The 25,733-nt window shown below is 40.6% G+C and overlaps 5 protein-coding genes across 5 annotated transcripts; all 5 read left to right on the top strand.

Moving 5' to 3' along the window:
- Positions 1-1,058: 1,058 nt before the first annotated feature.
- On the top strand, positions 1,059-4,324 carry LOC124415058 (15-hydroxyprostaglandin dehydrogenase [NAD(+)]-like). The gene is made up of 6 exons (XM_046896324.1): positions 1,059-1,160; positions 3,224-3,350; positions 3,430-3,536; positions 3,632-3,805; positions 3,920-4,074; positions 4,160-4,324. Exons 1-6 carry the CDS (start codon positions 1,068-1,070, stop codon positions 4,293-4,295), a joined length of 792 nt encoding a protein of 263 aa, XP_046752280.1. The 5' UTR covers positions 1,059-1,067; the 3' UTR covers positions 4,296-4,324.
- Positions 2,721-24,823, top strand: LOC124414496 (peroxisomal hydratase-dehydrogenase-epimerase-like). Its single transcript, XM_046895444.1, has 13 exons — positions 2,721-2,729; positions 17,371-17,465; positions 17,537-17,663; positions 20,177-20,283; positions 20,364-20,537; positions 20,683-20,837; positions 21,076-21,208; positions 23,517-23,627; positions 23,719-23,845; positions 23,924-24,030; positions 24,123-24,296; positions 24,387-24,544; positions 24,637-24,823. The coding sequence occupies exons 2-13, from the start codon at positions 17,373-17,375 to the stop codon at positions 24,764-24,766; spliced, it is 1,596 nt and encodes a 531-aa protein (XP_046751400.1). The 5' UTR covers positions 2,721-2,729; positions 17,371-17,372; the 3' UTR covers positions 24,767-24,823.
- LOC124415059 (15-hydroxyprostaglandin dehydrogenase [NAD(+)]-like) lies at positions 5,179-6,678 on the top strand. The gene is made up of 6 exons (XM_046896325.1): positions 5,179-5,347; positions 5,421-5,547; positions 5,625-5,731; positions 5,827-6,000; positions 6,125-6,279; positions 6,372-6,678. The coding sequence occupies exons 1-6, from the start codon at positions 5,255-5,257 to the stop codon at positions 6,505-6,507; spliced, it is 792 nt and encodes a 263-aa protein (XP_046752281.1). The 5' UTR covers positions 5,179-5,254; the 3' UTR covers positions 6,508-6,678.
- On the top strand, positions 7,582-9,253 carry LOC124415057 (15-hydroxyprostaglandin dehydrogenase [NAD(+)]-like). The gene is made up of 6 exons (XM_046896323.1): positions 7,582-7,700; positions 7,774-7,900; positions 7,979-8,085; positions 8,181-8,354; positions 8,846-9,000; positions 9,072-9,253. Exons 1-6 carry the CDS (start codon positions 7,608-7,610, stop codon positions 9,205-9,207), a joined length of 792 nt encoding a protein of 263 aa, XP_046752279.1. The 5' UTR covers positions 7,582-7,607; the 3' UTR covers positions 9,208-9,253.
- On the top strand, positions 10,642-11,955 carry LOC124415055 (15-hydroxyprostaglandin dehydrogenase [NAD(+)]-like). Its single transcript, XM_046896322.1, has 6 exons — positions 10,642-10,764; positions 10,838-10,964; positions 11,042-11,148; positions 11,227-11,400; positions 11,502-11,659; positions 11,759-11,955. The coding sequence occupies exons 1-6, from the start codon at positions 10,672-10,674 to the stop codon at positions 11,892-11,894; spliced, it is 795 nt and encodes a 264-aa protein (XP_046752278.1). The 5' UTR covers positions 10,642-10,671; the 3' UTR covers positions 11,895-11,955.
- Positions 24,824-25,733: the final 910 nt, after the last annotated feature.

Raw genomic sequence — 25,733 nt, 5'->3', positions numbered from 1 at the left:
TAAATGACACAATCCCATATCGAAAAATATGCGAGAAATATACCCAGAGGTTCTCTTCACCCTGATTGATCATTTGGGGTGAATATCACCCCAAGCATTAATCAAACTCCCGTAAAGTTCCTTAGTACCTTGACTTTATCGATTTTTTACAATATTTAAACAATCAATTTTGGCTGGCAAAACTGAGGGAGCTTGTTCAACTGTCAGTTGTCGACCGGTGGATTCTAGGGAATTTTTTTGCTGCCAGTGAAAAGTTGCTTCAGACTTAGATAATGGACGTTAGCCAATCAAATTCAAGCAAGTTGAATCGCACGCGATACGAGCAAGTCCTTTCAATGGAACCTATCGGTATACCTGATATCTAAAATATGTATTTTTACATAAACATGACGATCATTATAACCTAAGTCTAGGGGAATTAATACAGACAACAACTTAACAACAATCTGGAGGAATTAACACAACTTGATACCACAGAATATGGTCTTGAGATAAACTCTTTTCATGGTTAAACTTTAGGATTCAAAGATCAGAAATTAATCACCTCAAGTTTGAAGTGACTATTAATGAATTTAACGTTATCACTATTACAGCATAAATTTTTACGCGATAAAATTCACACTCTCTCACTAAAGATGCGGAAATTTATCTTACTTTTTATCTCGAGATCTCGTCATCGACATCTTTAATATAAATTGGAGACCCAGCGTTATGTAGTTATCTGCAGAGGGTTCAGTGGTTCATTCAGCTTTGAACGGGACTGCAGATAAATGAGTAGATCAAATATTTCATCAGTCAATTCCCTGGGGAACGATTTCCACGCTGAAATTCTCTGGCCAACGAATTTAGTTTTTTGGGAGTAAAGTTTTCAATTTGAATGCTTAATGATTGAGGAATAATTTTCCCTCCTTATGTGAATTGAAAAGTGCGATCAAAGTATCTGATCAATAGATGAACACATTACGCAACTGACGGAGTACCTAAAATTTTGCGTAGATAGATCTGGAAGAAAGAATACGTCAAAGAAATATTGAAATATTGTGAGCTTTGTTGTTCGCTTTTCAGCCATGGAAGTGAAAAATAAAATCGCTCTGGTCACCGGAGGCGCAAATGGAATAGGTTTCGCATACGTCAGAGAACTCTTGAAAAACGGAGCTGCGGTAAGTTTCGAAATTGAAAATGAACGCCGATCGGTGGCAGATAAAAAATAATCCAATTTTTATCCAACAGCACGTGGCTCTTCTAGATCTAAGAAACTCAAACGGCGATGAATCAACGAGAAAACTGAACGAAGAATTCGGAAAGGACAAAGTGATCTTCATCGTCTGTGACGTGACAAAGTCTGAGGAAATTGAAGGTAATACTTTGTATCATAATGAAAATCGACGGTGCAAGTAACTATAGTTGATGTTAACTATATATCCCAAACTGTGCAGTTGCGTTCGCCCGGACTGTCAAGGAATTTGGTGGGCTCGATATCGTTATCAACAACGCTGGCATAATGGACGATTCGCGTTGGGAGTTAGAGGTCAACATCAATTACGTAAGTATATTCAATTACACGCGATGATTAAGCAGCTGACGTGAACCTTGAACTTGAATTTTTTTACCCTGATTCAAAAAACAGGAATACTTCGTCCTCTAGCATCACCCAACGTATTTCGGCATCGGTAACTAAGCTTTTGGAATTACAACTCAGGAATGTTGTCATCAGATTTTTATCTCTACATTGTCTACGTCAGACCCCATTTTCTCATTGCACAATTTTTCTCTAATTACAAACTTTTCGACAGATCGGCCTAGTGCGTGGAACGCTGCTTGGTTTCCAGTACATGGGAAAGGACAAGGGCGGAAAGGGGGGGACCATAGTGAACATCGCTTCCATAGCTGGATTTATCCATGCTCCAATGTTCCCGATCTACGTGGGCACCAAGTGCGCGGTCATCGGCTTGACTCGATCATTCGGGGTAAGAAGAGAGTCCTCGATGCACCTTGTTGCCCGGCACTTCAAGTCGTGATCACATAAAGCGGTTCTTGTTTATTGCAAGCGTTAACCGCACACTTGTTCAAAGCTTGGACGAACGGTCCGACTTCACGGTCTATTTCCAATCCTTCCAGCATTCGTATCACCACGAAAAAACTGGCGTTCGAGTTTTGGCGATGTGCCCAAGTGGCACCAACACGCAGCTCGTAACGGGGGCCCCGAAACGAACGTTGGACGCTGTCGCCCCAGAGACTGTAATAGAAATAGTGAAGACCTATCCATCGCAAACGTTAGTATATTTTCTAATATAGTATCGTCACCTCTGTTTCAATAACGGGAATCATGTTTTGACCAACAGGACGGAGAGCGTTGCTAGAGGCATGACACAAATTTTACGCGATGCAAAGAGCGGCAGCGTTTGGCTTGTCGAAAACGGGGAACCGGCGTTCGAGGTTGAAATTCCGGATGAAGTAATGAAGAAAGTTCCGATAAAAAGCGGGGAATGACTGTCACTAAGTATTTTACTTATATAAATAATAATCATCAGCTGAATTGTATCCCACTTGGATTGAATAAATAAAACTTACGTTTTATACGCTGATATACTTCTGTTGATGCGAAAGTTTATCGTACCTCTTATCTCAAGATATCGTCATTGATATCTCCAAGTATAAATTAGAGGCCCAGCATTACTACATCCAATCACAGATCGGCGGATTGGCCAGCTCGGACTTGACTACAGCAAGTGAGTAGATAAAATTTTGGAACAATTAATTCTATAGACGGACAATTTGGCTACTCGAATTCTTCTCGTGAATGAATCAACTTTTCCACAGAAAATTTGAAAATTGAAAAAGATTATCAAGCCAGCCGATCAATAGGTAAACATATTAAAGAAGTCACTGAGTATCTACAATGTTGAGATATACCTTATTGATCGTTAGTTATCTAGGAAATTCCAGTGATACGATTGACGAGTACGTTTAAACAATATCAAATTTTGCCTCGAACGGTATCGAAGAAAATATGTAATAGAAAAATATCGATAGTAGAGCCAGTTCTTCGTTTTTCAGACATGGATGTAAAAAATAAAATCGCTTTGGTTACCGGAGGTGCAAATGGAATAGGTTTCGCCTACGTCAAAGAACTCTTGAAAAATGGAGTTGCGGTAAGTTTTGAAGTTTGAAATGAACACTGATTAGAGGGTGATAAAAAAGTGATCCAATTTCTGTCCATCAGCACGTGGCTCTTCTAGATCTGGCAAACTCGAACGGCGATGAATCCGCGAGAAAATTGAACGACGAATTCGGAGCGGATCGAGCGCTTTTCATCGTCTGTGACGTGACGAAGTCGGCGGACTTCGAAGGTAATTTACTGCACAATAAGCGAAACGAGTCTCGGATCATAATCGACTCTAAAATCTATCCAATTAAATTCTCAATTAGCCGCGTTCGCCAAGACTGTCAAAGAGTTCGGTGGTCTCGACATCGTCATCAACAACGCTGGAATCATGGACGACGCGAGATGGGAGCTAGAAATCGCTATAAACTTCGTGAGTTGTTAAACCGTAGCAATTTGGACAAACCGTAAGAAAGAATATCACTCGAATCACCTAACAGTTTAACCACAACGATCTCCATTTCACAGACTGCCGTCGTGCGCGGAACTATGCTTGGCTTCCAGTACATGGGTAAGGACAAAGGACACAAAGGTGGCGTCATCGTCAACATATCATCAGTCGCAGGACTAGTTGCAGCTCCAACTTTTCCTGTTTACATCGCTACGAAGCACGCGGTCGTCGGCCTGACTCGATCATTCGGGGTAATATGTTGAAACAAAGCATTCTCATCCTCGTTCCAATGTCATCAAGTTGTCAAAACCAAGATACGAACATCGAGAGTCGTGCTTGACAATCATTTTCCGCTTTCCAAACAGCTGCCTTATCACTTTGACAGAACAGGCGTTCGAGTAGTCTCGATGTGCCCCTTCTTCACCAACACGCAACTGATCACGGCATGCGTCGGACGAACTCTTGACACTGTGGAGCAGAATTTCATCGACAAATCGTTTTCCACTTTCCCTCTGCAGACGTGAGTTGTATTTTTCAAAGTCTCAGGCCTCTCTCAGCGCTCACTTCAACCGATGGTTCAACGACAATAAAATTTTATAACGTAGGCCGGAGAGCGTCGCTGAAGGTGTTCTGCACATCATACGCGTTGGAAATAATGGCAGCACCTGGGTTGTCGAGAATGGGGAACCGGCCTATGAAGTCGAGCTAGCCGATGAGCCAGTGAAAAAGGTTTCTGCCTAAGTTCAGCGACAAATCGTATGATCAGGTAGATTACGACAAAAAATCGTACATCTTCTTTTTTCGTAGGTACTTTGCTCTGTAGCCATTTGAGACCATGTAGTAATCCCTAACTTAAGGTACCGACCAAGATAACTTATTTCCATTTTCTAGTAATTCAATAAGCAAATGAACGGATTAGACTCAAACACAAATAGTTTATCATTGCTTTGTCATCGCCAAGTTGAATAAAAGGATTGTTTAACTTCGATAGTTGTCCGCATTTTCTGCACTTCCAGAGTCGAATAAAAAAATGAATCGTAATTTTGTCAAATTTATTTCATAGCCATCTTCTCCAAAATACACTAACTTACGAAATTCCGTCATGCTGACAGCAGGACATCAAATTTCGCGAGTAACGGTAAGAATTAAACTCCGATCGGTGGGATCTGAAAATACACGGTCACTTCGTCAGAAAGTAAGTTTCTCGGGGGTAAAACCTCACCGCAAGGAAAAGTTCGTAATCTTTATAAATTTTCGGACTCTTTTAGATCTTAACTGTTTTTCTATTTGTACTGGGAAGTCAGCTGTCGATACGGCGAAACCCAAGTCTAGAAATTTTTGAACATATAGAGGGCGGAGAACGAGAAATTGGAAAACTCAAAATTATAGAGAAATTCCAGCGAGGAAAAAAATAGAAATTTTCGATAAGTCATAGGATCGATAATTCCAGACGATTTCATAAGATCATTAAATTCACGAAAGATCATGTATAATTTAAACTAGCTTTATCTCGCGATGTCATCTAAAGAGACGATAATAACTTACGGTAACGTGACGACAACTCGTGGCATTGCTTCGAATTTAATCTTATCAATATCGTCGATATCAACTGAATCCGCGTGCGCCTTGGTTCGTTGATTACCGCGTACAAGTCTATGGCTCGGTTGTAACTCAAAACCACTTGTCTCTCATTGTTAGTCATGGATGTGGAAGGAAAAATTGCTCTTGTGACCGGCGCCGCCAGTGGAATAGGTTTCGCCTACGCCACGGAACTTTTGAGAAATGGAGCTAAAGTGAGCTTTCATTAAACTGACACGGTAATATCGGTAAACTTGATTCTTACACGGTGATGTTCAAAATCAACAGCACGTTGCTATTCTCGACTTGGCAAGTTCGAACGGCGAGGAATCGGCGAAAAAATTGAACGCAGAATTCGGAAATGGAAAAGCAATCTTCATCGTCTGCGACGTGACGAAGGCCCAAGAATTTGAAGGTAATTATTCAAAGATCTAAACTTGAATTCTAGTGCCATCTTCATCGACTCAATATCTGATCCATGAAACCCATAAGCCGCGTTCTCCAAGACTGAAAAAGAGTTCGGTGGTCTCGACATCGTCATCAATAACGCTGGAATAATGGACGACGCTAGGTGGGAGCTTGAAATTGCTATAAACTACGTGAGTTGTTGAACCGTAGCGATTTGGATAAAGCACACAAGAGAATTTCACCCAAATCACTTCGTAATTTAACGACAACGATCTCCATTTCGCAGACTTCCGTCGTGCGCGGAACTATTTTGGGCTACCAGTACATGGGTAAGGACAAAGGGCACAAAGGGGGCGTCATCGTCAACATATCATCGGTCGCAGGCCTAATCACGGGTCCAAGTTTTCCTGTTTACATCGGTACGAAGCATGCAGTCATCGGTCTGACTCGATCATTCGGGGTAATGTCTCTTCACAAAACCATTTTCACCCTCACTCTGCAAAATCCTTAGGTCTTTACAAGCCAGGACATATTTACGCACATATAAATCGCTTGAACTAACGATGCTTTTCCTATTCATACAGCTGCCTTATCACTTCGAAAAGACGGGTGTTCGTATAATCTCGATATGCCCATCCTTCACCAACACAAAACAGATAACAGAATGCGTTGGACGGACTCTAGACATCGTGGAGCAAGAAGAAGTCGACGAATTGGTTTCCACTTTCACTCTGCAAAAGTCAGTAGCAGTTTTTACATTGCTGTATCTCTCTTTGGACCCACATAAACTAATTCCTATTAATGCATTAACAATCACATTTCATGAGGCAGACCGGAGAGCGTCGCTGTAGGTGTTCTGCACATCATACGCGTTGGAAATAATGGCAGCATCTGGGTTGTCGAGAAGGGGGAACCGGGGTACGAAGTCCAGTTAGCCGATGAGCCAGTGAAAAAGGTTTCTGCCTGAGGTCAGCGACAAATCGTGTGATCAGGTAGATTACGACAAAAAATCGTGAATCTTTTTTTTTGAAAACAAAGCAACACTGTCGTACTCTATGAGTCGTCATCAGGATTGATCAAGTGAAGTTCTATGTAGGTACTTTGCTCTGTAGCCATTTAAGACCATGTAGCAATCTCTAACTTAAGGTACCGACCAAGATAACTTATTTCCATTTTCTAGTAACTCAATAAGCAAATGAACGGATTAGGCGAATAGTGTATAATTGCTTTGTCATCGCCAAGTTGAATAGAAGAGTTGTTTAACTTCGAAAGATATCCGCATTTTCCGGACTTCCAGAATCGAATAAAAAAATGAATCGTAATTTTGTCAAATTTATTTCATAGCCATCTTTTCCAAAATACACTAACTTACGAAATTCCCTCATGCTGATAGCAGGACATCAAATTTCGCGAGTAACGGTAAGAATTAAACTCCGATCTATGGGATCTGAAAACACACGGTCACTTCGTCAGAGAGTAAGTTCCTTGGGGTTAATATCTCACTGTACAGAAAAGTTCGTAATCTTTGTGAGCGTGTGGACACTTTTACAATTGAACTGTTGTTTCCATTTGTACTGGCAAGTCACCTGTGAAATTTTCGAACATATGGATGGCGGAGAACGAGAAATCGGCAAACTCAAAATTATAGTGATATTCCAGTGCTGGAAAAAATAGCTCGATGGCATGGACAAGTTTCTCTTCATTGTGCCAGCCGTGATAGCACCAAGAATAGAAATTTCAACTTACGCCGCAATTTCACCACTTTTTATAAGTTATAGGAACGATAATTCGAGACGGTTTTATGAGAACATTACATTCACGAAAGATGATGTATAATCTTGACTAGCTGTATCTCGCGTTATCGTTTAAAGGGAGGATAATTACTAACGGTAACGTGACAGCTCGTGGCATTGCTTCCAATTTAATCTTATCAACATCGCCGATATCAACCAAATCCGCGTTCTCTGTCACGAGTACGTAGTCATCGTGCGTCTTAGTTTGTTGATTACCACGTATAAGTCTACGGCTTGATTGTAACACAAAGCCATTTGTCTCTCATTGTTAGTCATGGATGTGGGAGGAAAAATTGCTCTTGTGACCGGTGCCGCCAGCGGAATAGGTTTCGCCTACGCCACGGAACTTTTGAGAAATGGAGCTAAAGTGAGCTTTCATTAAACTGACACGGTAATATCGGTAAACTTGATTCTTACACGGTGATGTTCAAAATCAACAGCACGTTGCTATTCTCGACTTGGCAAGTTCGAACGGCGAGGAATCGGCGAAAAAATTGAACGCAGAATTCGGAAATGGAAAAGCAATCTTCATCGTCTGCGACGTGACGAAGGCCCAGGAATTGGAAGGTAATTACACAAAGATCTAAACTTCAATTCTAGGGCTGTTTTCCTCAACTCAATTATCTGCTTAATCAAACCCATAAGCTGCATTCGCCAAGACTGTCAAAGAGTTTGGTAGTCTCGACATCGTCATCAACAACGCTGGAATAATGGACGACGCGAGATGGGAGCTTGAAATCGGGATAAACTTCGTGAGTTGTTAAACCGTAGGGATTTGGACAAACAGTACAAGAGAATTTCACCCGAATCATCTAACGGTTTAACCACAACCATCTCCATTTCACAGACTGCCGTCGTGCGCGGAACTATGCTTGGCTTCCAGTACATGGGTAAGGACAAAGGGCACAAAGGGGGCGTCATCGTCAACATATCATCGGTCGCAGGACTAGTAACGGGTCCAAGTTTTCCTGTTTACATCGCTACGAAGCACGCAGTCATCGGTCTGACTCGATCATTCGGGGTAATGTCTTCACAATAGCTATTTATGTAGCATGCCCGTAAACCGCCTGTTTTTTTAGCAAGGATAAAGATTTCAGGACGAGCTGAAGGCGAGCCAGAAGCGAGTACTGAAATTATCCGAACCAAAAAACGGTCTACGGGCATGCCACATACAATATTTTTCACGGTATGGGTATTGAAAAGCAAAACGAAGAGTGAGGTTATGTCGCGATCTGTTCGACGAAGCTACTTTATTCGCCAGTTTGGGATGCGCACTTCGAACTGCGCATCAAAACTACGGAATAAAGACTTTATTCCGCAACTTTGTTCGCTGCCGTATAAAGCGTCACTTTACGGAACGAAAACTGCCACAAAAAGTGGACTTTTCAATGCCCATGCGGTAAAAAACCATTTTCACCCTCACTCTGCAAAGTGCTCAGGTCTTTACAAGCCAGGATAAAACAACGCACATAAAAATCGGTTGAACTTACGATGCGTTTCCTATCCGTACAGCTGCCTTATCACTTCGAGAAGACGGGTGTTCGCGTAATCTCGATGTGCCCATCCTTCACCAACACACAACTGATAACGGAATGCGTTGGAAGGACCCTGGACAGCGTGGAGCAGGATCACATCGACAAAGTGCTTAGCTCCGTTCCTGCGCAAACGTAAGTGTTACATCTCTTATCACCTACTTCAACCAACCGTTCAATGACGATCACATTGTTTCATGCCGCAGGCCGGAGAGCGTCGCTGAAGGTGTTCTGCACATAATACGTGTCGGCGAGAATGGCAGCATCTGGGTTGTCGAGAATGGGGAACCGGCATATGAAGTCCAGCTAGCCGATCAACCAGTGAAAAAGGTTTCTGCCTGAAGTCAGCGATAAATCAGTGACAAAAGAACTTTCCACATTTTTTTAAATTGCTTGCTTCTGTACTAGATCAAGTCGATCCGAAACTTGAAACATAAAGATCCACTATTGTACTCTATAAATAGTCATTGATCCTTCAAGTACAGGCTAAGTTTTTCTAACGTTGAGTACACACTAAGTGGTTACAGCTTTAGATGGTCACTTTTGAACAACTGTACTTGTGTAATTATCTATAATAAATTATATAATGTCCAAAAAAATCACGGATAAGCTTGAATGCTTCAAAAATGTTCGTGAATACTTTTGGAGAAAAAATATTGTGTTGCCGGTACCCAGGAGAAATTTAGAACAAATTGTGGTTTTTGGTCACAATACCGCATTTCATCTACTTTCAGGATCAATTAAAAAACTTGAATCCTCATTTTGTCAAATTTCTTTGATAGTCATCCTTTCCGAAACCCGCTAATTTAGGAAATTCTGTCTTACCCAAAGCAAGAAAGAAACTTTAGATAAAAGGCGGGAGGGACGAAGTAGATATCGATTTTTGATTTGTAGAATCTGAAAGTACATGGTCAGTTCGTCAAAAAGTGCACGAAGAGAACATAATTTTCATAAAAGTTGGGACTCCTTTAGATCTGAAATGAGTTAATCAATTCTTCTTACAAATCACCTGTTGGTCTGAAGAATCATTGAACAAAATCGGAATTGCTTTCTATAAAACTGAAGAGTAATTTTGCGAAGTGAACCAGTATAGTGAAAGGGCTGATATCTTACAGATTAGTGTCATCAAGTGGTAATCAATATGAGAATAACAACCGAATAATTTTTCTGATACTGGAAGTTGGATCCGAATTGGTTGAATGTCCCATATAATAATCGCAAATTAATAATTTGCTAATATTAATCTACAATATGCGAATTTATAACGGTCAGAGTTTGGTGGTGACGATATCATGATAAGTAACGCTGTATAATGGATGGGGATAATTCGCGATGGGATCTCATGATCGAGATCAATCGTCATAAATCACGCATCACATTTTGCGAAGTTAGGCTGATACGGCAAAAGCTGACTCTAGAAATTTTCGAATACATGGATAGCGGAGTACGAGAAATCGGAAAACAGTAATAGAAATTTCAACTTGCACCGCAATTTCATCACTTTCTATGAGTTATCGGAACGATAATTCGAGACGGTTTTATGAGAGCATTACATTCACGAAAGATGATGTATGATCTTGACTAGCTTTATCTCGCGTTATCGTTTAAAGGGAAGATAATTACTTACGGTAACGTGACAGCTCGTGGCATTGCTTCAGATTTAATCTTATCAGTATCGCCGGTATCAACTGAATCCGCGATCACTGCCACGAGTACATAGTCATCGTGCGTCTTAGTTTGTTGATTACCACGCATAAGTCTATGGCTTAATTGTAACTAAAATCCACTTGTTTCTCATTGTTAGTCATGGACGTGGAAGGAAAAATTGCTCTCGTGACCGGTGCCGCCAGCGGAATAGGTTTCGCCTACGCCACGGAACTTTTGAGAAATGGAGCTAAAGTGAGCTTTCATCAAACTGACACGGTAATTTCGGTAAACTTGATTCTTACACGGTGATGTTTAAAATCAACAGCACGTTGCTATTCTCGACTTGGCAAGTTCGAACGGCGAGGAATCGGCAAAAAAATTGAACGCAGAATTCGGAAATGGAAAAGCAATCTTCATCGTCTGCGACGTCACGAAGGCCCAAGAATTTGAAGGTAATTATTCAAAGCTCGAAACTTGAATTCTCGTGCCATCTTCCTCAACTCAATATCTGATCCATGAAACCCATAAGCCGCGTTCACCAAGACCGTCAAGGAGTTCGGTGGTCTCGACATCGTCATCAACAACGCTGGAATAATGGACGACGCGAGATGGGAACTCGAGATTAACATCAACCTGGCAAGTTATAAACCGTTAACTGTAGGCGAGTATCTTACTTCCGAATCAATTATCAATCTCATTCATGTAATTCCATAGACGGCCGTCGTGCGCGGAACTTTGCTGGCCTTCCAGTACATGGGAAAAGACAAGGGTGGCAAGGGTGGCGTTGTGGTGAACATCGCATCAACCGCTGGCATAACACCGGCTGTATATTTCCCAGTGTACAGTGGAACCAAGAATGCGGTTATCGGAGCGAGCCGATCATTCGGGGTGAGATTAATTTTCACAATTTCCAAATTCGAATCGCTGTACTTTTCCTCTGCGATTATTTCATTTTTCTCATTTTTCCGTTCGTTTCCTTATCTTCGCAGCATCCGTTCCACTTCGAAAAATCGGGTGTTAGAGTGCTGACCATGTGTCCCCATATCACGCACACTCAATTGATAACCGAAGGTGCCGATCGGGCTCTCATCGACAACGAAGCAAAGGACCAGCTTTCTGGATACATGAAGACTCTCTCCATGCAAACGTTAGTATAATTTGAAGTGCACTTTACCGCTAATACTGGCAAACGCGCAAGGAGCAAAGGTTTTTCACGGAATTCATCGTAATTACTTAATTATTTCAGCCCGGAAAGCGTCGCGCGGGGTGTCATTAAGATCATCAAAGTTGGGGAAAATGGAAGCGTGTGGATGGTGTCTGATGGAGAGCCGGCATGCGAACTCGACATTCCCAACTCACCTGTCAAAAAGCAGAAGGCTTAAGAATAAGAATGATTTGACTGAACTGTACGAGACTTGATCTAATCAATAAAAGGATTCTTGTAATTCGTTTCTTTCGAAATATCTCAAATCGTTATACAGTGAGGTCGAAGAATTCGTTCAGGTTCAAAGACGAAATGCTATCACTTGTCAAAGCTTTTCTTTGAGTGAATGTAACAACATAATTTATATTTTTAACTCTACAAAAAATACCTTGAAACGTATTTAAAGATCTAGATGATTGTTGTGTGAAAATTGAAGGCGAACTTTGAAAAGTTGAAATATTATCAAAATTATGAGTTGCCAGTAATCTAGTAAGTCCAATTTCAAACACAACGCTTCTAATCTTGCATGATATTTTATCAGATGAAGATAACTAGATAGAAGTTGATTATAAATCACCTAATTTTTCTTGACAGACCTTCACTTGATTGATCGGGGTGTGGTCCGATGTATAATATGTTGAAAAAAAGGATTCTCATCCTCGTTCCAACGTTATCAAGTTGTTAAAACCAAGATACAGACATCGATTTCATCGACAAATCGTTTTCCACTTTCCCTCTCCAGACGTGAGATGTATTTTTCAAAGTCTTCGGCCTCTCTCAGCGCTCACTTCAACCAATGGTTCAACGACAACAAAATTTTAGGCAATATAATGGCATCTTAGTTGTGTCAAGAACGGGGAATCAGCGTACGAAGTCCAGCGAGCCGATGAGCCAGCAAAAAAGGTTTCTGCCTAAGGCAACCGACGAGTCATGCAATCAGTTGGATTACGACAAGGCCCATCCATCCTCTTCTAAATTGTTTGTTTCTGTGTTAGCTTGTAGCCAGTAACGGAGCAAGGTATCCCTCGAGTGATGGTATGGTGGGGCGATATGTATGTACATTGTACACTGACAGTATGAGGCTTAGCTGAGTGGTGAGTACGCTCACCTAGACAGTCGGTCCACAGACGTGACATAGAGAAGACGATATATATATACATATACATTGAAACTGGGCCAAGAAATTTTATTCACGACAATCTGCAGTATGTGTAATATTTTTTTCAATTCATATGTAAACATATATCTACACCTACATCTATGTCCTACACCATTTTCAACGACCCTGTTTGGAAATACATACAATATCACAAATAAACTGATCAAGAACCGACTCTACGACATTAAAAGATACGTCATCGACAATATTATTCTATAGAATGCTTGTTGCTTTTTTTTTTTTTTTTTTTCTTATTTATTATTATCAAAGTTTTGTTGTTATTTTAACGTGTATGTGAAAGTGATTTTATTTTTACAACATATCTGTTTGACTGTTGCTATTTACACTAATCTGAGGTTTTTTTTTTTTATCTATATACATAAATATCTGTGTATTTTTATTTCTTTGTTCCTTTCTCTTCTTTTTGTTGTTAGTTGGGACAAGATATTTTTTATTATTTAAATTTCGTCGCTCAAATTCACTACAATGGTATGTACGTTTTGAAAGGTGATATATAAATATGAATTTGCATTTTTTTTTTTTTCTTTGCTCCACTAGGTATACCTAATGCGAGTATTTATTCGAGGTATTGGTGTATTTCTTCGTATTGCATATTGTTATGTACAATCGTGACTAGCTTGATTCCCCATTATGGCTCACAAAGCTTAGAATTACCTACACTACCGTGATATTCATGATATCGCTTGAAATAAGTCTTATCAATTCAGCTGACAGCAGTTGGTTCGCGTTCCATGTCACGAGTACCTACGTTGTCATCCGACGTCTTGGTTCGTTGATTACCGCGTATAAGTTTTCGGATCAGTTTTAGCTCAGAACCAGTTGCCTATCGTTGCCAGTCATGGATGTGAACGGAAAAAGTGCTCTTGTGACCGGAGGTGCGAATGGAATAGGTTTCGCCTGCGTCAAAGAACTCTTGAAAAACGGAGCTGCGGTAAGTTTTGAAATTTAAAACGAACGCTGATCAGAGGTTGATAAAAAAGTGATCCAATTTCTCTCTAACAGTACGTGGCTCTTCTCGATCTGGCAAACTCGAACGGCGATGAATCCGCGAGAAAACTGAACGACGAATTCGGAGCGAATCGGGCGCTTTTCATCGTCTGCGACGTGACGAAGGCCCAAGACTTTGAAGGTAATTATTCAAAGCTCGAAACTTGAATTCTCGTGCCATCATTCTCAACTCGATATTTGCTTCATGAAACCCATAAGCGGCGTTCGCCAAGACTGTCAAGGAGTTCGGTGGTCTCGACATCGTCATCAACAACGCCGGAATAATGGATGACGCGAGATGGGAACTCATGATTAACATCAATCTGGTGAGTTATAAACTGTCAACTATGGGCGCGTACTTTACTTCCGAGTCAATCCGAATATCGTTGCAAAACATCACAGAGCTGAGGACTCTTGGAAACCCCAAGCAATCAAACCCAAAAACTTCAATAACCCTATAACCCCATAGTCCCATAACTAATAAATCACAGGCAATCTGTATCATGGCAAAACGTTAACGTGATGACGTGAGGATTGTTTGAAAACCTATGCACTCGAATCTCAAAACCCCCATGACTCTACAATTCATAACCCGACGATTCACACAACCACAATTTCATTGTCCGTAGCTATGTGATGTTTTGCAATAATACAGATTGCTTATGATCTATTCCCTTGGGATATCATGGGTTTAAATGTTCAAGGGATTTGGTTAATCGTATTTAGCGGTGGAAGCCTGAGTTTCAAGGTCATATGATTTATGGGGTTAAACGGACCTCGGATTCCCATTCAGCGGCCCAAAAAACGTACAATAAACATAACCTCTCGGCTCGAAAGTCGATTTTTTTTTGTGTGGCTCTGTTATCAATCTCATTCGTATAATTTTACAGGGAGCTGTTGTTCGCGGAACTTTGCTAGCTTTCCAGTACATGGGAAAGGACAAGGGCGGCAAGGGTGGTGTTGTGGTGAACGTTTCATCAGCAACCGGCCTCGGACCGGCGTCTTATTTTCCGATTTACAGTGGCACCAAGCATGCGGTTATCGGAATGAGCCGGTCATTCGGGGTGAGATTAATTGTCGTTATTTCCAGATTCAAATCGCCGTACTTTTCACCTCTGCGATTGTTTTGTTCATGTTTTTATTCGTTTTCTCATTTGTACAGCAACCGTTTCACTTGGAAAAAACCGGCGTCAGAGTGATGACTATGTGTCCCGACACCACGTCCACTCCATTGATAACCGACAATGCTGCTCAACGGGCTCTCATTGGAAACGAGGCTAAGGAACGGCTTTCTGGATACATCAGGACCATGCCCAAGCAATCGTTAGTATAATTTGACGTCTAATACATCCCAAAGCTTGGCGAACGCGAGAAGCACGCAGATTTTTAGCAAACTTGACTGCAATTACTGACTTTTTAAGGCCGGAATGCGTCGCGCAAGGAGTTATCGACATCATAAACGTCGGGGAAAGCGGAAGCGTGTGGCTGGTGAAGGACGGAGAGCCGGCATACGAACTCGAATTTCCCAGCTCTCCTGTCAAGAAGCAAAAGGCCTAAGGATAGAAATCCTCGTCGTTCATTTCTTCCGAAATATCAGTGATTACTTTCGTCAGATGGAAGAATTTTTTCAAATTCATAGACGAAAAGTTATAAGTGTTATACCTTCTTCTGGAGCGAATGTATCTACACAATTTATATTAACAATTTCGCGAAAATTACCATAACTCATAACCAACGATCTAGAAGAGTTTCGGCAAAAAAAGGCGAATCTTGAATAGCCAAAATACAATCAAGAAGATAAATTGTCCGATACATGATGACAAAAATTTTTTCTCTGATTTTCTTTCACTTGATTGATCGGGGTGTAATTGCGTCGAGTTAGTAGAGACAATTCGTCAATTATCCATTCATTTTCCTTTCCAGTAGACAAATTTTTTTACTTTGTCTTCTTTGCACAGAATTCAACTCGTCGCATAGTTTTTATCCGATGTAAAAGTAAAAATATTATTATCATTAGTTGACTAATGGCGAAACTTCAGCGAATTGAATAAATAAAACGATTTTATAAGCTGACAATTTTTCCCACAAATCAAACGACGATCGTTAAATTATTTCTGACAAAAATGAATGATTTCGAAACGAAATTCAAATTCTCCCATTTCAAGATACTATCAGAGTTACAGTCTTACCGACCGAGCAAATGTCATCTATTCTGAATAAAGTTAGACTCAATAAGAGATAGACATAAGTTTCGAGTTAAGCACCCACGTATTTCTACACTCTATGCTCACTACGTTCTTAGATTGTAAAATTAAAGCTAAAAGATTCATGAAATAAATATGCGATAATGGAGAAAACTGAGCACCTCTAACCTCAAATCCTAACAACATCATTACCGATATCGTCACATATACTTTGTAGAACCAACTGTCATCGATCGGAAGAATCTACTCTTCGTCACGGCTTAGCCGAATTACTGATCTTGTCGCGGCGAGTTCTCACTTCGGGTATTGATGGTGAACTGATCTCTTGCGTTCCAAGATTTTCGGTTCGATCGCTTTGATTGCAGGTGGCGCCCCCTGGGTTCGAAACGGATTTGTCGCGCGTTGAACTAATTTTCATAGCGTGCGATACTATAGTGATGCGAGAAAATAAAAAAATCGATTTATTATACTTGTTCTTACGATTCTGAGAATTGATACATCGAGGATGAAAATAGCATCGATTCTTAATAATCGGCATAATATTTTGAAAAAAACAGATGAGCTGATCGAACATAATGAACATTACATTGTCTTGGCCGCGGTTTAGTAATAGTGTACTACTATTACTGACAGCATTAGTAATATTATTCAGTGCACTATTGTTGGCAGGAAATAAGCGGTATTTTTATGCTTTGCATCATATTTTCCAAGTAATCAGATAACAGGAATAGCAGATTACGTTGTTTTATGAATTATGAGAGTCGGTTGTTATTTATTAGAATATTTCATCTCAATGCAAAATACAAAGTAGATATAACATTAGTTTTTTGTAGGAAGTTGTTATTAACGACTCATTAAGTCGTAAATTAATCGATTCTGTAATAATCTGAACTTTGAAAAACCGAATAATAATCGACTAATCTAGCGCCACGAAGATCGATTCTTCAAGAAATCACAATTTACTTGAACACTCTTACTTGAACGCAATTCCGAATGTAGGTTGAATTGGAAATGCTACTTGCTCTTGCCTGTGTAAATTGAAAAGTCGGTAGAAATATCCGATCAGAAAGTGAGTAAATTACGCAACTCCTAAAGTTGTACGATGTTGAAGTATAATATTTTATCTACAGCTATCGACATTATTCCATTGTCATTATTGATAAATAAAAATTCGCAACATCGTCGTTCGTCGGCAAATTTCAACATGACGCCTCAATAAAACAGGTGGGGAGCATTTTATATCAGGGCAGTTTTGATCGTGAATCCTGACATTCAGTTTTCAGCCATGGACGTGAAAAATAAAATCGCTCTTGTTACCGGAGGTGCGAATGGAATAGGTTTCGCCTACGTCAAAGAACTCTTGAAAAACGGAGCTGCGGTAAGTTTTGAAATTTAAAACGAACGCTGATCAGAGGTTGATAAAAAAGTGATCCAATTTCTCTCTAACAGCACGTGGCTCTTCTCGATCTGGCAAACTCGAACGGCGATGAATCCGCGAGAAAACTGAACGACGAATTCGGAGCGAATCGGGCGCTTTTCATCGTCTGCGACGTGACGAAGGCCCAAGAATTTGAAGGTAATTATTCAAAGCTCGAAAGTTGAATTCTCGTGCCATCTTCCTCAACTCAATATCTGATCCATGAAACCCATAAGCCGCGTTCACCAAGACTGTCAAGGAGTTCGGTGGTCTCGACATCGTCATCAACAACGCTGGAATAATGGACGACGTGAGATGGGAACTCGAGATTAACATCAACCTGGCAAGTTATAAACCGTCAACTATGGGCGAGTATCTCACTTCCGAATCAATTATCAATCTCATTCATATAATTCCATAGACGGCCGTCGTGCGCGGAACTTTGCTGGCCTTCCAGCATATGGGAAAAGACAAGGGTGGCAAGGGTGGCGTTGTGGTGAACATCTCATCGATCGCTGGCATAACACCGACTGTATATTTCCCAGTGTACACTGGCACCAAGCATGCGGTTATCGGAGTGAGCCGATCATTCGGGGTGAGATACTGAGGAAAATTGACATATGGGTGGATTTTAAGGGCAGCGGGTTTCCCCCTCGATTACTTGATTCACATTTGTGTTCGTATTTTCATCCATGCAGCATCCGTTCTATTTTGAAAAAACAGGAGTTCGCGTGCTGACCTTGTGTCCTCACATTACGCAGACCCAGTTGGTCACGAAGAGTGCCGAACGGACTGTAGTCGACGAGACCACAAAGGAATACTTCTCGAAACGCTTGAATGCTGCGAACATGCAAAAGTGAGTAAAATATTACGTTAGAGTTTGTAAATCGCGTAAAGCGCGTAAACTTTTCGCAAACTTTACTGCAATTGCTATTTTTTTTGCAGACCGGAAAGCGTAGCTCGGGGCGCTATCGACGTCATAAAAGTCGGGGAAAACGGAAGCGTGTGGCTGGCGAGTGACGGAGAACCGGTGTGTGAACTCGACGTTCCAGATTCCCCTATCAAGAAGCAAAAAGCCTGAGGATAAAAATGATTTTATTGAACTGTGAGAGATTTGATTTGACGAATAAAGTTATTTTTCTGGAATTGCGTTTGATTTGAAAACTTTCGGTCAAAATTTCATTGAACAATTTGGATACTCTGAAAGATGATCAGTGAACAATGTTAGACCTTATTTGCGAGTGGATGTAACAACACGATTTGTACTTAGCTTATAGCTCACCTTATAGCTCATAATATGATTTTCGTGTAAAAAGAAGGTGAATGTTGAAAAGCTTGATCTAGAAAACCAATCTAGAACCAGCCAGTAATCTAAGACGCAGAGTATCAGAAGTACGAATCACAAATTCTACCAAAACGTGTAGAAATTTTTCTTCGGCCCAAAATATGTAGCTTCTGATCTCTAGGTCACACTGTCTAGATTTGAAAGTTAATTACAGTTTGTCACAATGGTTCTGAAATAGGAATTAATCCATTTACATTTCAATCTTTAAGATTGTGTAATTGAAAATCCAACGGAGGACAACGAATATTATTATTTAAAGCAATTTGCATAGCAGGTTTAATTTGTTAAATTATGGCATTTCACTCGTCGTAATGTTCCTGTATTCAATTTTACTTGCAACAAAAAGAGGCTTATGCGATGAAACGACAAACGACAGGCTCGATATCTTTGGCCAAGGAATGACCTTGGAGGTTTAGCAGAATCCATGATCCAGAGGTTTGATACTTTAGGCTCTTCGTTAGCCGGAGTTCAAGTGCAATGTTCCTACGTTTGGATAATATTTTATCGGTTGAAGATAACGAGGTGGAAGAATATATATAGCTATCTCCGTTTCAGTTGAGTTAATTGATTAAACGGGGTGTGACCGTAACAAGTGAGTACAGATTATTCACGAATTACACATTCAATTCGGTTTTTGGTAAACTAGTTTTGATTTTTTGATTTTTTGATTTCTTCGCCCAAAATGTAAATCACGCAGTTTTTGTTAGATGTACATTTATAATAATTATTGATATCAGTTCAATATACTTTAAGCAAAAATATTTCACTGGTTCAAATCCGTTTCGAAATCTCATTACGCAACCTCGCGTTGATAAAGTGATAACATCAATTTGATCTAGAGGCGATTGAAATTGTACACAGAAGATAAGACAGGTATTGAATCCATTTCACTCCGTTGCCAAATTGTACATTGCAGGGAAATACATTCTGTCAGGCATGGAGATACAGGGCAAAATTGCGTTGGTGACCGGAGGAGCTAACGGCATAGGCTTCGCCTACGTCCAGGAACTATTGCGAAACGGAGCTGCGGTAAGTTGTGAGAGTAAAAATATGGCCAAAGAACGAATAATAGAATTCATCGAGTGAAGTCGATTAACGGTTCAACTTGCATTCGCAAAGCACGTGGCGATTCTCGATTTAGCGAATTCGAAGGGGGACGAACCGGCGAACAAACTCAACGCCGAATTCGGATCCGACCGGGTGATTTTCATCGTCTGCGACGTGACGAAGCCCCAGGATTTGGAAGGTGAAATTCTTCTCTCATAGTTATAAAAATTAATAACTCCTCCCGACCAAGCCATAACATTTATCAATCAAACTTGCGAAGATGCGTTCGCCAAGGTGGTCAAGGATTACGGGAGGCTCGACATCGTGATCAACAATGCCGGAATAATGGACGACGCGCGGTGGGAACTCATGATCAACATTAACATAGTACGTGTGTACATGAAATATCATCAATCGACAGCAAAATTTCTTTCCTTTCGATCGAATTCTCACCTTCTAACTTCCAGACCGCCGTGGTCCGTGGTACTTTGCTGGCCTTCCAGTACATGGGAAAAGACAAGGGCGGCAAGGGAGGAACCCTCGTCAACGTTGCCTCCGCTGCCGGTCTGGTGCCGGCAATGCCTTTCCCCATTTACGGTGGCACCAAACACGCCGTCGTTGGTATAAGTCGCTCGTTCGGGGTAAGATTACCACAAAGAATATTACAATGAGATTCTGCAATGCGCAAAACACATTAGATCTTCGCTGTAAAACGTAAATTTAGCCTCTTGACAAAAGCGCACTTCGGATGTGGCTCTTCGTTAATCTCTCTTCCGATTCGAACAGCATCCCTATCACTACGATAGATCGGAAGTTCGAGTCCTGACGATGTGCCCGGGAGGCACGGAGACTCAACTGGTCACAAAGGCCGGTGGACGGATGCTGAATATGGTTGAACAACAAGCGGTCTTTGACGTTCTCGGCAGCATTCCCATTCAAAAGTTCGTATACACAGTAGAACCCTGCTAACGACAGTCGTTCGGTCGATGCCCCCCCTTTTCTGCGCATGCGTGGTGCCATCATTCTAGTCACGTGAGCGGCGCTGCACAGGCGTGCCAATCAAAGCACTGCCTCACTGACCGACCCTATTGTATACAAATTTATTCCAGTCAGAATTACTTACGTTGCAAAATATTATTTTCTTATTTAATGACGACTACGTTTTCCTACGTTCCTCAGACCAGAGAGTGTGGCAAAGGGCATGATGCACATCATAAAGGTTGGCAAAAGTGGAAGTGTATGGATGGTCGACAACGGAGAACCAGCTTGGGAGGTTGACATTCCTGAATATCCGGTGAAGAAGGCTTCGGAGTGAAGGTGAAAGCTGATTGGCTTCAACTGCACGCCATTTATGCTCGCGAATAAAACAAACAACAATGACACCGATCGTATAATTTTTTAACCCTGACCTACTCCACTGTTACATCGTTTATAATTTACGAAATAACAAACCTATGATGGATAAGTATTTTAATACAACGCTTGGATTCGAGTACATCATATTTATAAATAATTTAATGACTAGAATATTACGTAAAATTGTTAAAGTTGCGGGATTCAGATAAGGCCAGCCTTATCTGGCTGTGCTTGTCGTTAATTGTATTAAAAAATCGTGCTTAGTAATCGTGTCGTAATCGCAAACCCGATTATCTTGATGAATTGACAGAAACTTGAATACCAACATATATGCACAACTTTTTGTATTGAAAACGTTAGTTGATTTGTAGTTAGCCTTTCAAGTGTTGAGATATCGGTTCGTAAATAACTGCCGCAATCATCTGGGTCAAAGTCAGCGAGTAACAGGTCTCAACGAATCAACTATCGTTAGTTTTCCAAGCCAATATTCCTGCACAAAGAAAAATCTCAATTAACCAAATTCGCCTTCTTAGCTTGATAATTCATCGCAAATTGCATGCAGTGACTTGTCGTTTGGTCATCTGCAATTAGACCCCGATTCCGCCGTATAATTTATGTTTTCCAAAATTTTTCAGACAAAATTCGGGTGAATGCGTTCTTCAGAAATTGACATTGCACAATGTTGAGCAAAAAATATGCGACGGAAATTGGCTAATCACTTGTTGTTCATCCGCTTCATGACGGAGAATAAAAATGACCGGCTAAAAAATGGATGTAATGAATCGCAGTATTCCGACCTTCGTTCCGCCTGCAGGCCACTATCAATCATCTTCAAGTGTTGTTTTTTTTCCCCTCCAAATTTGAACGGTGTCTTTTAACTTCCCTTTTTAACCGGAAGGCTGATCACGTTCCGTTCACCGCATGGCCTGCAGGTGGGGAAAATGCGAAATACTCAACACGCACAGGATTGATTGTTCAACGTGAAGGCGGTCCAATGGAAAATGACCATCACTCCCCACATATTACCTCGGTAGATAAATCCTGAGACAAGATAATCAGTAGTAGAGTGAACCACAGAAAGCTGCTCACAGTTCTTTACTTTATCAACTACTGCGCAGTTATTCGCTTAGACTTGAACTGACAACTGCAAATATCGGTGAGTAACGAACACAGATTAATAGAATGAAATTCGATTGAGGTGGTTATCGCATATGAAGAAACTATGTTACGTAGTTGCTAATTCTTTTTTTTTATCTACTATTTTCATCAAAAATTAACGTCTCAGAGTCTCAAGATTCTTTGAGCACATATTCGTTGCTTTTGAAAATACGATTTTTGAAAAAATTAGGATACTCAAAATTCTATTCCATTTATTGTTCATGCTGGTCTTTCGAACACGTGGAAAAATTAAAGGCTCTCTATGATGAAGATTGTGGGAGGATGAAGATCCGAAAAATGAGCTTAGATGGGATTAATCGTCACAAAATATCATTTCCTTTTATTCTAATTTATGAATAAGTACCTTCATATGAGGTGAAGTAAGACCTGCGTACACCATATATATTCAAATTTTGTTAAAGACAAAATTTCATGAATTTCGTTGAAATTATACTTCGAATTTGTCTGAATAAAATATGATTAAAGTAATAACAACATTTGTTTTGCCCTTCGCAATTTAGGACAATATTTATACAAAAATGTACACAAGAGGATCAAATAAATTTCAAAAGTATAAATATAACGAAGTGAAAAATTGAGTTGCAAACGTTACGAGTTGCTTACGAATAATCTTATCTATAATACTTGAGAGTATAAAATTTGATAAAATTGTAAGACACCTCATGAAAATATTTGATAAAATTTTGGCGAGAGAAATTCGTTATCTATAGAAGTTATACGATTTACATTTGACTGAACAAGAAATTTTTTCCCATATATGTAAAGAATTAGTTCAGTTATAACTCTACGTGGACATATTTTTGCTCTTTTTTTTTCTATTCATCGAGTCCAACAGTATGATCTAACAAAAACCGCAACTCCTGTTTGTACATGTTGTGTCATGTTTCCGGTCATATCGCACTATGTCTTCTTGCTCTTTATCATACATTTACATTTACATTATTTTATACATGCAAAGGATTTATTAAAAAATTAGATTTCATAAAAATAACGAATATGTACTCAAAAAATCTTGAGACTCTGAGACGTCAATCAATCAAATCAGCAACTATTTGACATTAACCCTTAATTGAACATGAATTCAGGCTATAAATTTTTCAGAAATGGTCATAGAAAACAAAATCGCGTTGATCACCGGAGGGGCGAATGGAATTGGCCTGGAATACGTTAAAGCACTCCTGCGAAATGGGGTTGCGGTAAGTTTGAGAATATAGTATAGCCATAAAAAGCTGGTTGGATCGAGTTGCTAGTCAGGCATTTAACCAAGAATCGATTCTCTATCCATAGCACGTGGCTGTCCTTGACTTGGCGACCTCGAACGGGGACCAAGTGGTGAGCAAACTGAACGAGGAATTTGGAAAGGGTAAAGTGATCTTCATCGTCTGCGACGTGACGAAATCGGAGGAGCTGGAAGGTGATTAAGTTTTATTAAATTAAGGAAAGTAAAAGTGACTGGTATAAGCTAACAATTTGTACCGTTTATCTGCTGAAGCTGGATTCGCAAAGACTGTCAAGGAGTTTGGTGGACTGGACATCGTCTTCAACAACGCCGGTATAATGGACGACTCGCGATGGCAACTCATGATCGACATCAATCTGGTGAGAGTGATATCAAAGGCGAAGTAACTTTTGATTAGTTGCAGTTTTTACCAAGGAGTAAAATTTTCACCATAAATTTTTTATGATCGCAGAACGCCGTCGTCCATGGAGTGCTGTTGGGTTTGAAGTACATGGGAAAAGAGAACGGTGGAAAAGGAGGAATCATCGTCAACATCGCTTCGATAGCTGGTCTTCTACCAGTAACTATTTTCCCCATCTATGCTGCTACCAAACACGCCATTATCGGTCTGAGTAAATCGTTCGGGGTAAGAATGGGAAGAAAAACATTGGAAATTGAAATGGGGTTGAAACATGATTAGAGTGTCTTAATTTAATGGGTATAAATTCTGATTCAGCAACCGTATCACTACGAGAAAAATGGTGTGAGATTTGTAACGATTTGTCCAAGCGCCACGAACACCCAATTGATAACCAAAAGCGGTGGAAGGATCCTGAAGAGTATCGTCGACGAAAAGGAACACTCAAGAATGCTTCCCCACTTTGGAGATCAAGCGTGAGTACCTAATCCATTCTGTCCTATTACTCGACTCGAAGACTATGATACTAATTCACTTCGATAATCTGACCTCTGATTTACCTCTTCAGGCCTGAATTTGTCGCTAATGAAGTGATGAAGGTGGTTCGAAACGGGAATAACGGCAGCTCGTGGCTAATCGCTGATGGGAAACCAGCGTACGAGGTCGATATTCCTGACATGCCTGTGAAGAAGGCTTGAGTATAGACTCTTCGTGGAGCTCTTTGACTTATTGATTTTCGATGATGTCTAATTACTTGAATAAAGAGACATTTGTTTACCCATATATAACGGCTGCGTTACATAAATTATTTACACTGGCGCCTAGGTGCTTGGAAGATGAATAAATTAACATGACTGAGTATAAAGTAAGGGGAACATAAAGAGATTGAGTCATGAGTGTTAATAACAATTCGGTAAAAAAACATCGCCTGAAGCCTCACTACATTTAGCTTGAGGCTTAACTACTTTCAAGTATGAAAAAATCAGTTTCATTACTTCGTTTCGTAAAAATATTTATCGTTATGATTTTTTCAAGGTAAAATTTATAGATCAAAAAAGTGGTGGTGTATATTTTTACAAAATTCTATATCTGTATGTGTCGCCAACCCATCGCTGTGGCAATTACGTTATGACGATTGCTATTACATATGGAACTCCCTGTCGGAGAAACGGTCGGGGGGTAAGCCAGACGTCGTGTGGCGTGGTCTCGGCATCTTCCTGTGGAAGAGACGGTCGGGGGACCATACATACACACCGAAGGCGAGCCAAGCATCTGGCGCCTTAGTTCAACGCCTCCACGAGCGGAGCGCTGCGGCGCTATATTCGCGCCTGAGGCCAGCCGGCCGCGAGCGCCCGCACCGCGCATGCGCGGCGGCGAGTGAGCGCGCGGCGCGAAGCGAATCGGGCGGGAGATATTGGTGTACTCATTAGAAGCTTGGAATTCGATGTACGCGCTGCCTGGCAGTCAGCCACAGTACTACGTAGGGCGCGGCCTGTTCAAAACTACAAACAGTGAGTACAGTAATAGAAAACGACGAATCATTTTGATTCGGAAAGAATATGAGTAATAAACCGGGACGCAATTTTAATAGGAACTTGAAGGTGGCATTTTATTACAACGTGTATCTCAAAATATTTTAAATTTATGCGTACGTGTGTCATTTAT

This window comes from Diprion similis, chromosome 14 (assembly GCF_021155765.1).
Source record: "Diprion similis isolate iyDipSimi1 chromosome 14, iyDipSimi1.1, whole genome shotgun sequence".
In the NCBI taxonomy this organism is placed as follows: domain Eukaryota; kingdom Metazoa; phylum Arthropoda; class Insecta; order Hymenoptera; family Diprionidae; genus Diprion; species Diprion similis.
This window is presented reverse-complemented; position numbering and strand designations above follow the sequence as displayed.

What these genes read in the sequence shown, in the direction of transcription:
- LOC124415058 (XM_046896324.1), top strand. Translation starts at nt 1,068, where the DNA reads ATGGAAGTGAAAAATAAAATCGCTCTGGTCACCGGAGGCGCAAATGGA. An exon ending in TAGAAATCGCTATAAACTTC is followed by an intron (nt 3,537 to 3,631) that starts GTGAGTTGTTAA and finishes TCCATTTCACAG; the next exon opens with ACTGCCGTCGTGCGCGGAAC. An exon ending in TCCACTTTCCCTCTGCAGAC is followed by an intron (nt 4,075 to 4,159) that starts GTGAGTTGTATT and finishes TTTATAACGTAG; the next exon opens with GCCGGAGAGCGTCGCTGAAG.
- LOC124415059 (XM_046896325.1), top strand. Translation starts at nt 5,255, where the DNA reads ATGGATGTGGAAGGAAAAATTGCTCTTGTGACCGGCGCCGCCAGTGGA. An exon ending in GAAGGCCCAAGAATTTGAAG is followed by an intron (nt 5,548 to 5,624) that starts GTAATTATTCAA and finishes GAAACCCATAAG; the next exon opens with CCGCGTTCTCCAAGACTGAA. An exon ending in TCCACTTTCACTCTGCAAAA is followed by an intron (nt 6,280 to 6,371) that starts GTCAGTAGCAGT and finishes TTCATGAGGCAG; the next exon opens with ACCGGAGAGCGTCGCTGTAG.
- LOC124415057 (XM_046896323.1), top strand. Translation starts at nt 7,608, where the DNA reads ATGGATGTGGGAGGAAAAATTGCTCTTGTGACCGGTGCCGCCAGCGGA. An exon ending in GAAGGCCCAGGAATTGGAAG is followed by an intron (nt 7,901 to 7,978) that starts GTAATTACACAA and finishes CAAACCCATAAG; the next exon opens with CTGCATTCGCCAAGACTGTC. An exon ending in AGCTCCGTTCCTGCGCAAAC is followed by an intron (nt 9,001 to 9,071) that starts GTAAGTGTTACA and finishes TTCATGCCGCAG; the next exon opens with GCCGGAGAGCGTCGCTGAAG.
- LOC124415055 (XM_046896322.1), top strand. Translation starts at nt 10,672, where the DNA reads ATGGACGTGGAAGGAAAAATTGCTCTCGTGACCGGTGCCGCCAGCGGA. An exon ending in GAAGGCCCAAGAATTTGAAG is followed by an intron (nt 10,965 to 11,041) that starts GTAATTATTCAA and finishes GAAACCCATAAG; the next exon opens with CCGCGTTCACCAAGACCGTC. An exon ending in TCGAGATTAACATCAACCTG is followed by an intron (nt 11,149 to 11,226) that starts GCAAGTTATAAA and finishes GTAATTCCATAG; the next exon opens with ACGGCCGTCGTGCGCGGAAC.
- LOC124414496 (XM_046895444.1), top strand. Translation starts at nt 17,373, where the DNA reads ATGGACGTGAAAAATAAAATCGCTCTTGTTACCGGAGGTGCGAATGGA. An exon ending in TCTTGAAAAACGGAGCTGCG is followed by an intron (nt 17,466 to 17,536) that starts GTAAGTTTTGAA and finishes TCTCTCTAACAG; the next exon opens with CACGTGGCTCTTCTCGATCT. An exon ending in CGGTGAAGAAGGCTTCGGAG is followed by an intron (nt 21,209 to 23,516) that starts TGAAGGTGAAAG and finishes ACATGAATTCAG; the next exon opens with GCTATAAATTTTTCAGAAAT.